Here is a 12,627-nt window from a genome sequence, read left to right as displayed (position 1 = left end):
GTGACAGGCCCGAGTTTGGGCTTGCTCCTGAAAAGACGTTTGCTTTTTACATGTTTTTGGTTTTTGTACGTACAGTTAATAGATACCCAATCTGTATAAGTTGCCCCTTAAATTCCACCTCTTCAGTCAAGCTTTTGGTCACTTTGGAGGAGGTGATGGCCCAGTCACTAGACTATTAACCCAGAGACCCAGCAATGTTCTGGGGACCCAGGTTCAAATCCCAGCACGGCAGATGGTAGAATTTGAAATCAATAAAAAATCTGGAAGTAAGAGTCTAATGATGATGGTCGATTGCTGGGGAAGAACCCATGGTTTGCTGATGTCCTTTATGGAAGGAAACTGTTGTCCTTACCTAGTCTGGCCTAGTGACTCCAGACCCACACCAATGTGGTTGACTCATAATTGCCCTCAGGGCTATTACACGTGGGCAGTAAATTCTGGCCTAGCCAGTGACACCCTTAACCTATGAATGAGTTAAAAAAACACTATCCTAATAAGTCCATCTGCCTTGGTGTCAAATTGTGTTTGGTCTCACCAGCTGCCCCCACCCCCCGCACCAAAAAGAACAAAAGAGTCATTAGATATTTTACAGCATTCTAGATGCTACATAAATACAAAATTGTCATTGTTGAAGCTTCACATAGGGTTGTTTTATTCCAGGCAAAGACTAACCTTTGAGGGTAGGGGCTATTTACAGTCTCAGTAGGCGAAAGCCCAAGGACAGCACGGGCCTACATACTTTGCATGGAGCTGGAAGAAAACTTCTGCACGGAATTTTTAAGGGCTGTCCTGTATTTGAAGTGGGATTTCCACGATCCGGATTGGCTACTGCTGGGCCGTAGCCCCTAATTTTGATCCTCTGGTTTTGCGGATGCCCGCTCGGACAGGCTGCCAGCTCTCTCTGATAGAGGTTGACCATTTTGGTCCCTAGCATGGCAGGACTGTTACATGAGGAGAGATTGAGTTGGTTAGGATTGTATTCGCTGGAGCTTAGAAAAATGAAGGGGAAATCTCATAGAAACCTATAAAATGCTAACAGGACTAGACAGGTTAGATGCAGGAAGAATGTTCCTGATGGTAGAGGAGTTGAGAAGCAGCTTAAGGATAAGGGGTAAACATTTTAGGACTGAGATGAGGGGAAGTTTCTTCGCCCAGAGAGTATTGAGCCAGTGGAATTCACTACCACAGAAAGTGGCTGAGCTTTTCAAGAAGGATGTAGATTTGGCTCTTGTGGCTAAAGGAATCAAAGGATATGAGGGAGGACAGAATTAGGGTATTGAGCACAATGATCATAATGCATGGTGGAGCAGGCTCAAGGGGCTGAATGGCCTACTCCTGCTTGTGTATTCTGTTTCTATGACAGGTTTGGCAGCACCATCATCCCCAATGCCAACATTGTACTCTTTTAATGTATTCCCCAGCAGTTATTCGTGTCAGCATCACCAGTAGAACTGATGGGGAGTGTTCACTATGCAGGCATCGACCAGGTCTCTCATAACATGGCCACCTTATTTACTTCAGAGGACCCAGGATTCCTTAATAAGAGCAGGTCAGAAACTCTCACATTCTGAGTATCTGATAGTAGCTTCTCTTCAAAATAAGAACAGGTTGTACAATTAATAGCAACAGGGTGTTCGATTCCATTTTGAGATCATTAACAGCTGACAGGAATGAACCGAAAGGCTCAAAAGTGGCAATTTACCCTTTTGTTAAATAAATACAAATTAGTTTTAAAAATGGTTCAATTGCATTTTCATGCATTAACCCTGAGTCAAGAAACGTGGAAGCATTGCTTATCCGCAGACAAATCTCTCTAACGTATTGAATTTTTTGCTACCTAATTAGCGAAGAGCCTTCAAGGCTGGTTTCTAAGCATCTCACTGACCTATGAAAGAAAAGCACTTCTCCCAGTTGCAACATTTTTGGGAAGTTGAAGCATTTTCCTGGTTTTCCATCGGGTGTAATTTAAATTTCATGTGCAAAAACTGTAAAATAAATTGAATGAAATCTTCCAAGAAGGTGGTTCAGATGATTCACAGTATTGTGTCTTACTATGGCATTGTTGAAAAGAACATCTCATTTAAAAATAGGGTTGCACATGAATGTTTGTACCAAACAGCAGCACGCCTTTCAGCCCCTTGAGCTTGTTCTGCCATTCAGTACGATCGTGGCTAATCTGATTGTGACCTCAATTCACACATTGCTGCCTATTCTATTAGTCGTTCACTGGAATCATAAATACAACATCTGGTAGGCAGATGGTAAACTTGACCAGGGAATGCTTTATTGTGCATCCTGTCAACTCCACTGTCAGTTTTAGACTGCCTCTCCTAACTCCCACTCTGACCTGACCCACTCTCTTAACTTGGGGTGGCACAGTGGCTCAGTGGTTAGCACATCCGCCTCACAGACCCAGGGACCCTGGTTCAATTACACACTTGGGCGACTGTGTGGAGTTTGCACATTCTCCCCGTGTCTGCGTGAGTTTCCTCTGGGTGCTCCGGTTTCCTCCCACAGCCCAAAGATGTGCAGGTTAGGTGGATTGGCCATGCTAAATTGCCTGTAGTGTCCAGGGATGTTTAAATTAGGTGGATTAGACTTGGGGAAATCAGGGGTAGGGGAATGGGTCTGGAATGCTCTTCAGAGGGGTGGTGTGGACTTGTTGGGCTGAATGGCCTGTTTCCACACTGTACGGATTCTGTGATCTATGTAACACCCACATCTCCTTGATACTCATCGGCTGTTTTCTACACAATCGCTTCTTGATTACTGCCACAATACTCAAATTTATAACTTTAATATTTCGTATTAAATGTTTTATATGATCCCAAGAAAGCTTGCAAAGGCTGAATGGTTTTCAGACAGCGAAAAATCAAAGGCCATTGATAATACAATTTTCTATTTAATTCCCAGGTCCATTGCAGCAAAGCTATCACCAGCCTCACAGCAAATAAATGAAATGTCAGTTAGATCTAATATTCTCTATTTATGTGTTGCAAATGGACATTATAATTAGTATTATGATTCCAAGCACCATCCTTCACCCCCTGTAAGCTTCGCCTTATTCAAAACTATTCCCTGTAACATATCAAATGCCAAGTCCCTTTCGCCATGGCACCTGGTCCCAGATTAAAAATTCATATCCTTGTCCTTATATCCTTCCGTGTTGTCATTCATCTTTGAAGCCCTTCACCCCTCTGGGAAGTCTGCTTTTCTCTAATTCTGGGGTTTCGCCAGTTGGACAGCTGCGTCTCCATCAGCCAGAGACCTAAACTTTGGAATACATCCAGCCTACTCATCCTTTCCACCCCATGACTTCTCTCTCCTCCCTCAAGTAAGTCACTAAACCTATTTCTTTTACTCTCCATCTTCGGTCCGCCTCCCCCTCTCTCCCTATTTATTCCAGTTCCCTCCCCCCATCCCCCTCTCTGATGAAGGGTCTAGGCCCGAAACGTCAGCTTTTGTGCTCCTGAGATGCTGCTTGGCCTGCTGTGTTCGTCCAGCCTCACATTTTATTATCTTGAAACCTATTTCCTTGGCCAGTTTTCTGCTACTTTCTGTATTATCCGTTTGGGTTTCTTAGCGTCAGAGTTTGCCTGATAGAGCTCCTGTGTGCCTTGGCATAACTTTACAGTGTTACTGGTGCTACAAAAGTGCAAGCTGTTGTTTCTGTGTTTGTAGCCACCATATGGTCTGGGGTTAGGCATCTGATGGGAGGTTGTACTATACTTACCCAGGATGTATGCAACATGTTGGGAAGCTCATGTTCATTCAATCAACAATTTGAGGACCTCATGTGAAAAGAAAATTTCTCATTTTGTACAGAAAGGGTCACTCACAGGGAATGTCGCCCAAGGGGACAGGCACCCACAGAGTGTGACATTCTTGGGGAGTGTTACCCTCATAGAATCATAGAGTCCTACAGCACAGCGATCAGCCCGTCGGCCCAAACCGGTCCGTGCTGACCTAAATATCCCATCCACGCTTAACCCCATTTCCCTGCATTTGACCCATATCCTTCTAAACCTTTCCTATCCATGTATTTGCCCAAATGCCTGTAAATGTTGTTAATGTACCCACCTCAACCACTTACACTGGCAGCTCATTCCATATGCGTACTACCCTCCGTGTAAAAAACGTTTGCCCCTTATGTTCCCACATCTTCCTGCCCCTCTTACCTTACAAGATGCCATCTGGTCTTTGATTCCCCAACCCTGGGAAAATGACTGAGTGCGTTCACCTTATCCATGTCACTCATGATATTGCACACTTCTATAAGATGCCCCATCTAAGCCCTTAACACAATGGCAGTACAGTCCGTGTTAAGAAAATTAAAATCCGCCACTGTGACAACTCTATTCCTCCTCCAAGTCTCCCCAGTCTCCCTGCATATTTATGTCTCTAATTCCTGGTGACTATTTGAAGGTCTATAGTACAGTCCCATTAACATCACTATCCCCTTTTTATTTCTTAGTTCCACCTACAAAGCCTTACTGGATGATCCCTCAGTTATTTCATCTCTGACTACTGCTGTGATACTCCCCTAAATCAAAAATGCAACTCCCCCTCCTGTTTCTTCTGCCTCGGTCCCACACAAAGCACTGTACCCTGGCACATTAAGCTGCCAGCCCTGTCCGTCCCTTAGCCATGTTTCTGTAATGGCTGTAATATCCCAGTCCCATGTGCCCATTCATACCCTGAGTTCATCAGCCTTACCTGTCAGCCGTCTTGCATTGAAATAGATGCAATTTAATCGAACAGCCGTTCCTTGCTCCCTGTCCTGTTCCAGCCTGACCTGCCTCTTCAACTTGCTAGTTCCAATAACAGTATCTCCTTCCAGCCTAGCATTTGCCTCCCTGCTGTTTAGGATCCCATCCCCCTGTCAATCCAGTTTAAACCCTGGGGAGGATCACCAGTGGAAGGGTGACCCAGTGGGAGAGGCACATGGAGTGCCACCTACTCTGAATCGGGTGAAACAGGTGTGCCACCCTGAATATGTGTCAATATTGGAGCGCCCACTCACATACTGATTCCTCTAAACATTACATTCACTCTCCAACTATTTGCATCTTTACAATATTTATATATTTACAAACCAAATCTGATTGCCCTGTATCCACCTTTTGAGGCAAGAATACTAATGAACAGGCCTTGCCCACCCTCAGACCAAACCTAGAATAAAGCAGGAACAGGAAATGGAAGGAAGGATGGCCCTGGTGTTTGGGAGATTAAAATACTGGTGGTGCCTTGGAGAGGAGCATGTACTCAGGGGCAGGGGAGAGACCCAGCAAGCTCAGTGTCAGCACTAAACAATCATTTGGAAATGTTGGTGGCCTGGTGCTGCTGACCTGTTTGATGAATAAAGATTTGACTTATATTTACAATTAGGTGAAGAAACAGATGAACATGATTTTTCACCAGAGCAGGAATCAGTACGGGGGAACTGTGCGACTTGCTGCGTTCGATGTGATTCTCAATAACCATCCCTCAGCCATGGAGTTGAAAAATATCTTGCTGTCCATCAGAGAAATTGAATCAGAACTATCTAAGTTTATCGTTGCAAAACTACAGAATATTCTACGCTCTGACTATCATCCATCAAGGTGAGAGCTGAGTAGACAGTCACTTGGAAATTCCTGTTCCTCTCTCACAGTCATAAGCTAAGAGCTTTTAAGAGCCAATTCTTCAGTGGATGTATACACCATAAGGTTTCAGACTGGCAGCTAAAGTGTTAGAAATCCCTCCCCAGCAGCAGGCACCTTATTGATGGGTAGGGCTGTGCCAAAACAGTTCAGAGGCTGCAATTTCTAACTCTTATAGTCTCTGTTTGAAGGAAGATTTGAGCCTTGGCACTGCCATTTGGTAGGGGAAGGAGGCAGGTCCCAAATATATCCCATTTGGAATAGGGATCCATCCCATTCAAACTAATCCACATCGCTGTCAAGTTCTCTGAGCCAACCAGAGAGATGGAGTTACAATGGGAACATATGCTTTTACATGTAGCCTGGGGATCTCCAGATAGCAGTGGTCAAGGCTTCAGTTATCTTCCTATCATGTGGCTGACTGGGAATCTTTCCCTGACATTGGCATGTGTTGGAAAGATTTACCGCCTACCAAACCTGCTTGGCCATGGTATGAATGCATCTTTCTTGTCCATCAAAGGTTAGAGTGCAGCTTGAATCCCAAGCTTCTGGTTCAGAGGCAAGGACACTACCCAAGAGCTGGATGAACACAGCAGGCCAAGCAGAGAAGCAGGAAAGCTGATATTTCGAGCGTAGACGCTTCTTCAGAAAATCTGCGATAGGCCATTGCATCAGCTGACCAGGATTTAGGACCCAGTTGAACACCTCATTGATGTGGGCCTAGAGATTTTATTTTATTCATTCACAGGATGAAAGCATGGCTGGTTCGGCCAGCATTTTTTGCCCATCCCTAATTGGCCAGAGGGCAGTTAGGACTCAACCACGTTGCTGTGGGTCTGGACTGACATGTAGACCAGATGAGGTGAGAATGACAATTTCCCTTCCAAAAGGACAGTATTGAACCAGATGGGTTTTTCCAACAATAAATAATGGATTGATGGTCATCATTATACCCTCAGATCTAGGTATTTATTGAATTCAAATTCCACCATCTGCCACGGTGGTTTTGAACCCAGGTCCCCAAAACCTTATCTGGATCTCTGGATTAACAGGCCACTGATAATACCATTCGGCTACCATCTTCCCCACCAGATGTAGAATCAGGCCATTCAGCCAAACTGTGACTGTGTCTGTGTTCCCACAACGCTCCCTAACCCAGTTTGTCTTACTCCATGGAATAATCATCCATTTTGTTCTACCTTACATCATTATTGAGCTTATCCTTATCACCTCAACCGCATCACATGGTAGCCAGGTCCAAAGTCTTGCCCCACTGTGAGAACAGATGTTTGTCCTAAATTTCCAAACAGATTAATGGTGATTTTCCTTGTATTTAGGGTCCCGATGTTTGGAATACCCTAACTTCCTTCAACAAATCTCCACTTAAATCCCTTCGAAAAACGCATTCTTTAAACATCTTAGCAGCCCACCAGCCCTTCCCCCACCCAGCTTCTCTATTCCAGAGTGATCAACGTCTTTGTGGCGTGTGTAACCTAAAAGCTCCTATCACCTTTGTGAAATATTCCTTTTGTCCCATCACCAAAGCACCTATGGGTGGAATCTGATAGGACCTTGAGCAATGTGGGCTCCTGGTGAGATGTATGACAGAATCGAGTGACAAGTGCAGAGGGTCCATCTATGCCGGGAGAAACTTGTGCCATCTTTTATGCTTTTTACAAGCAGCGTGAAGAGATTTTCACTCAGGCAGCCCACTATAGCCCACATCATTTTGACCACCATGAGGCTCCACCCATTGTTTTAGGGCACCATTGAAAGGTCAAAATCATAGGCCGTTTGGTAAGCATTAAGAATTGATCTTTATTATTGGGTTGCCCTAATTCCTGGTTGATATTTTCAAGCCCTTAATTTCTCTTGATAATTATGCTGTAGACTAGATGCAATCAAAAGGCACACAGCAGACACTGGGACTGCTGGTTTAATAGTCCAGGAATGCAATGACCTGATGTGTGTACAGCTGCATTGTGGTTACATGCTCCTCTATCATTGACTTGGAAAACGGAGATGATGCAGAAGATTCAACCAACAATGTGTTTCTTATATTCACTCATGAGATGTGGGCTTAGCTAGATGGGTTAGCATTTATTGTCTGTCCCTAGTTGCCCTTGAGAAGGTGGTGAGCTGCCATCTTGAACCACTGCAATCCATGTGCTGTAGATTGATCTACAATGCCCTGAGGGAGGGAATTCCAGGATTTTGACCCAGTGACACTGAAGAAACAGCGATATATTTCCACGTCAAGATGGTGAATGGTTTGGCAGGGAACTTGCAGGGGGTGGTGTTCCCATGTATCTGCTGCCCTTGTCCCTCTAGATGGAAATGGTGATGGATTTGGAAGGTGCTTGCTAAAGATCTTTGCCCTATTGCAGAGGCAAATCACACAATAAAATAACTGTTCCTCATGGAATCCAAACCTGTGCTGTAGTTAAAATAGATATAATTTCCTTGTCATGACCCTGGGCAGCTGCATTTTTGCATTCGCCTCATAATATGAGGGGGATTAATTTGAAGCACTGTAGTTAGATGGTCAAGAAACAGGGTTTAGTATCCCCAGAAGTATCTACAAAAGTCTTTGGCCAGTGTATATGATCTATCTGTCAGATTTCAGAAGCTAAAACATATCCACTACAAGGCCTGACATGTAATCACAAGGTCAAACTTGGAAGAAATAAGTTTGTAACAATGTGAATTGTTCACTTTCCACATGAGCTGTCCTTGTAACTTCTATTCAAACCTGTCAAGTGTACTGCCTGGAGATTTTCACACGTGAGCAGTTGTACATTGACTGCCACTTAAGACCACAAAGAAAGATAATTCACCTCATTTGTGTTATAGACTGATGGAATTGTATAGTTCCATTCTTTTATGTTATAGTTTCAATCGAATGCAATTCCATTCCCTACATTCATAATGACAGTCATTCCTGGAAATTGTGTGAGAAACTTTGACCTTGACCAAAACCCTTTTGTTTTCTGTAGCAAATTAATTCGCAAAGCCCTGAAAGACACAATGATCTATAACTACCACCGACTGTCCAGAACTGGGAGCTCATCCTCCTCCTCAGGCTATTTAGCAGGTAAAAGGATGGCAACTGACATATAATGTGGAGTTATTAGTTTCCATTTTTTCCGCATACAACATAATTGTTTCCATGTAATTTCTTTCTTTATAAGTTACTAAAGACGTGGTGACCTCATACAACATGGATTTAATCTTTGGAGACAGTGGTATCTTGGAGCAGAGTCAGTCTGATTTCATAGTATCTACCGAGAAAAATAGACTTCTCGCAAGCCAGGTATGTTCACCTGCTTTCTCAATCTGCTTGGCTTTATATTTAAGTTGATGTCTGGTTACCCATGATGCTGAGGTGCTGGTGTTAGGCTGGAGTGGACAAAGTCAGAAGTCACATGAAATCAGGTTATAGTCCAACAGGTGTATTTGAAGACACAAGCTTTCATAGCGCTGCTCCTTTTTCAGGTGAACAGGGTAGATGATGGCCTAGTGGTATTATCGTTAGACTATTAATCCAGAAACCCAGCTGATGTTTTGGGGACCTGGGTTCAAATCCCACCATGGCAGATGGTGGAATTGGAATACATAAAACAAGTCTAGAATTAAGAATCTACTGATCACTATGAAATCATTGCCGAATGTTGGAAAAACCCATCTGGTTCACGAATGCCCTTCAGGGGGAGGAAAATCTGCCACCCTCACCCGGTCTGGCCTACATCTGACTCCAGACCCTCGGCAACATGGTTGACTTTCAACTTACCGCATGAAATGGCCAAGCAAGTCACTCCTTTGTACCAGTTGCTACAAAGACTCAAAGAAATGAAACCGGACGGATCACTTGGCATTGACCTGGGCACCGGAAAAGACAGCAGCAGAAACAGCCCAGTCGACCCTGCAGAGTCCTCCTCACTAACATCTGGGGGCTAGTGCCAGAACTGGGAGAGCTGTCTCACAGACTAGTCAAGCAACAGCGTGACATAAAAACAGAAAGAACTGCGGATGCTGTAAATCAGGAACAAAAACAAAGTTGCTGGAAAAGTCCAGCAGGCCTGGTAGCATCTATGAAGGAGAAAACAGAGTTAACATTTCAGGTCTGGTGACCTTTCCGCAGAACTGGCACACTTACAGAATCATACCTTATGAACAATGTCCCAGACACCACCATCACCACCCCTGGATGTGCCCTGTCCCACCGGCAGGACAGACCCAGCAGAGGAGACAGCACAGTGGTACACAATTGGGAGGGAGTTGCTCTAGCAGTCCTCAATATTGACTCTGGACCTCGTGAAGTCTCATAGCTTCAAGTTAAACATGGGCAAGGAAACCTCCTGCTGATTACCACGTACTGTCCTCCCTCAGCTGATGAATCGGTCTCTCCTCAATGTTGAACAACACTTAGAGGAAACACTGAGGATGCGAAGGGCACAAGGTATACTCTGGGGGGGGGATTTCAATGTCCACCACCAAGAGTGGCTCGGCAGCAGTATTACTGATCGAGCTGGCCGGGTCCTAAAGGACATAGCTGCTAGACTGGGTCTGCGGCAGGTGGTGAGGGAACCAACAAGAGGGAAAAATATACTTGATCTCATCCTCACCAATCTGCCAGCTGCAGTTGCATCTGTCCATGACAGTATCGGTAAGAGTGACCATCGCACAGTCCTTGTGGAGACCAAGTCCCACCTTCACATTGAGAACACCCTCCATCATGTTGTGTGGCACTATCACCGTGCTATATGGGACAGACTTCGCACAGATCTAGCAATTCAAGGCTGGGCATCCACGAGGTGCTGTGGCTCATCAACAGCAGCAGAACTGTACTCCAGCACAATCTGTAACCTCGTGGCTGACATATCCCCCACTCAACCATTACCATCAAGCCAGGGGATCAACCCTGGGTTCAATGGAGAGTGCAGGTGGGCATGCCAGGAGCAGCACCAGGTATCAACCTGGTGAAGCCACCAAACAGGACTACTTGCACGCCAAACAGCAAAAGCAGCAAGTGATAGACAGAGCTAAGCGATCCCACAACCAACGGATCAGATCTGAACTCTGCAGTCCTGCCACATTCATGGTGAATGGTGGTGGACAATTAAACAACTCACTGGAGGAGGAGGAGCCTCCACAAATATCCCCATCCTCAATGATGGAAGAGCCCAGCACATCAGTGCAAAACGTAAGGCTGAAGCATTCGCAGCAACCTTCAGCCGGAAGTGCTGAGTGGATGATGGGCCCTGACAACATTCCAGCAATAGTACTGAGGATTTGTGCTCCAGAGCTTGCCGCTCCCTTAGCCCAGCTGTTCCAGTACAATTACAGCACGGGTACCTACCCAACAATGTGGAAAATTGCCAGAGTATGTCCTGTATGTAAAAAGCAGGACAAATCCAACCCGGCCAATTACCACCCCATCAGTCTCCTCTCGACCATTAGTAAAGTGATGGAAGGTGTCAGTGACAGAGCTATCAAGCAGCACCTGCTCAGCAATAACCTGCTCAGTGATGCCCAGTTTGGGTTCTGCCAGAGCCACTCCGCTCCTGACCTCATTACAGCCTTGGTTCAAACATGAGTAAAAGAGCCGAATTCCACAGATGAGGTGTGAGTCACAGCCCTTAATATCAAGGCTCATTTGACCGAGTGTGACATCTCGAAGCCCTAGCAAAACTGGTATCAATGGGTATCGGGGGCAAACTCTCCAGTGTTTAGAGTCATACCTGACGCATTGGAAGATGGTCGTGGTTGTTAGAGGTCAGTCATCTCAGCCCCAGGACATCACTGCAGGGGTGCCTCAGGGTAGTGTACTAGGCCCAACCATCTTCAGCTGCTTCATCAATGACCTTCCCTCCATCATAAGGTCAGAAGTGGGGATAGTCGCCGATGATTGCACAAAGTTCAGCTCCATTCATGACTCCTCAGATACTGAAGCAGTCCATGTTCACATGCAACAAAATCTGGACAATATCCAGGCTTGGCCTCACAAGTGGCAAGTGACATTCGCGCCACACAAATGCTAAGCTATCACCAATAAGAGACAATCTAACCACCACCCCTTGACATTCAATGGTGTTACCATCACTGAATCCCCCACTATCAACATCCTGGGGGTTACCATCGACCAGAAACTCAACCGGACTCACCACATTAACAGAGTGGCTGCAAGAGCAGGCCAGAAGCTGGAAATGCAGCAAATAACTCATCTTCTGACTCCTCAAAGTGTGTCCACCATCTACAAGGCTCAAGACAGGAGCGTGATGAATTACTCCCTACTTGCCTGGATGAATGCAGCCCTCGCAACACTCAAGAAGCTTGACATCATTCAGAACAAAGCAGCCCATTTGATTGGCACAACATTCACAAACACTCACTCCCTCCACCACCAACACTCAGTAGCAGTACTGTCTACAAATTCACCAAAAATCCTCAGACAGCACCTTCCAAACCCACAACCACTTCCACCTGGAAGGACAAGGGCAGCAGACAAACGGAAACACCACCACCTCCAAGTTCCCCTCTAAGTCACTCACCATCCTGATTTGGAAATATGTCGCTGTTCCTTAACTGTCACTGGGTCAAAATGCTGGGATTCCCTCCCCAATAATATTTTGCGTCAACCCACAGCAGGAGGACTGCAGCGGTTCCAGAAGGCAGCTCACCACCACCTTCTCAAAGGCAACTAGGGATGGGCAAGAAATGCTGGGCCCAGCCAGCGACACTCATATCCCACAAAATGAATAGAAAATCAGTGCTTCAAAAGCTTGTGATTTCAAATAAACCAGTTGGACTATAACCAGGCATTGTGTGACTTCTGACAGTGCCAATTTAAGGTTATGGTCTAATTATTCAAATATTGTGTTAGAAAACACAAAGCCAAAATGTCAACGTGAGTGAAAAAGGACAGTGGGTGTTTTTTTTGGCTTTGGAGCATGTGAGTGTTTGATACAATTTCTGACACTAGTGA

At 45.2% G+C, this 12,627-nt stretch overlaps 1 protein-coding gene across 1 annotated transcript in view; it reads left to right on the top strand.

Annotated features, from left to right (window-relative positions):
- The window catches only part of LOC125467540 (microsomal triglyceride transfer protein large subunit-like), a 93,941-nt gene that overhangs the window by 62,012 nt on the left and 19,302 nt on the right, over positions 1–12,627 (top strand). Inside the window, exons 12-14 of the mRNA XM_048563548.2 lie at positions 5,389–5,603; positions 8,639–8,736; positions 8,834–8,955. Coding sequence (XP_048419505.1) covers positions 5,389–5,603; positions 8,639–8,736; positions 8,834–8,955 — 435 coding nt within the window. The remainder of the gene's footprint in view (positions 1–5,388; positions 5,604–8,638; positions 8,737–8,833; positions 8,956–12,627) is intronic.

This window comes from Stegostoma tigrinum, chromosome 37 (assembly GCF_030684315.1).
Source record: "Stegostoma tigrinum isolate sSteTig4 chromosome 37, sSteTig4.hap1, whole genome shotgun sequence".
NCBI classification, from domain to species: Eukaryota; Metazoa; Chordata; class Chondrichthyes; order Orectolobiformes; family Stegostomatidae; genus Stegostoma; species Stegostoma tigrinum.
This window is presented reverse-complemented; position numbering and strand designations above follow the sequence as displayed.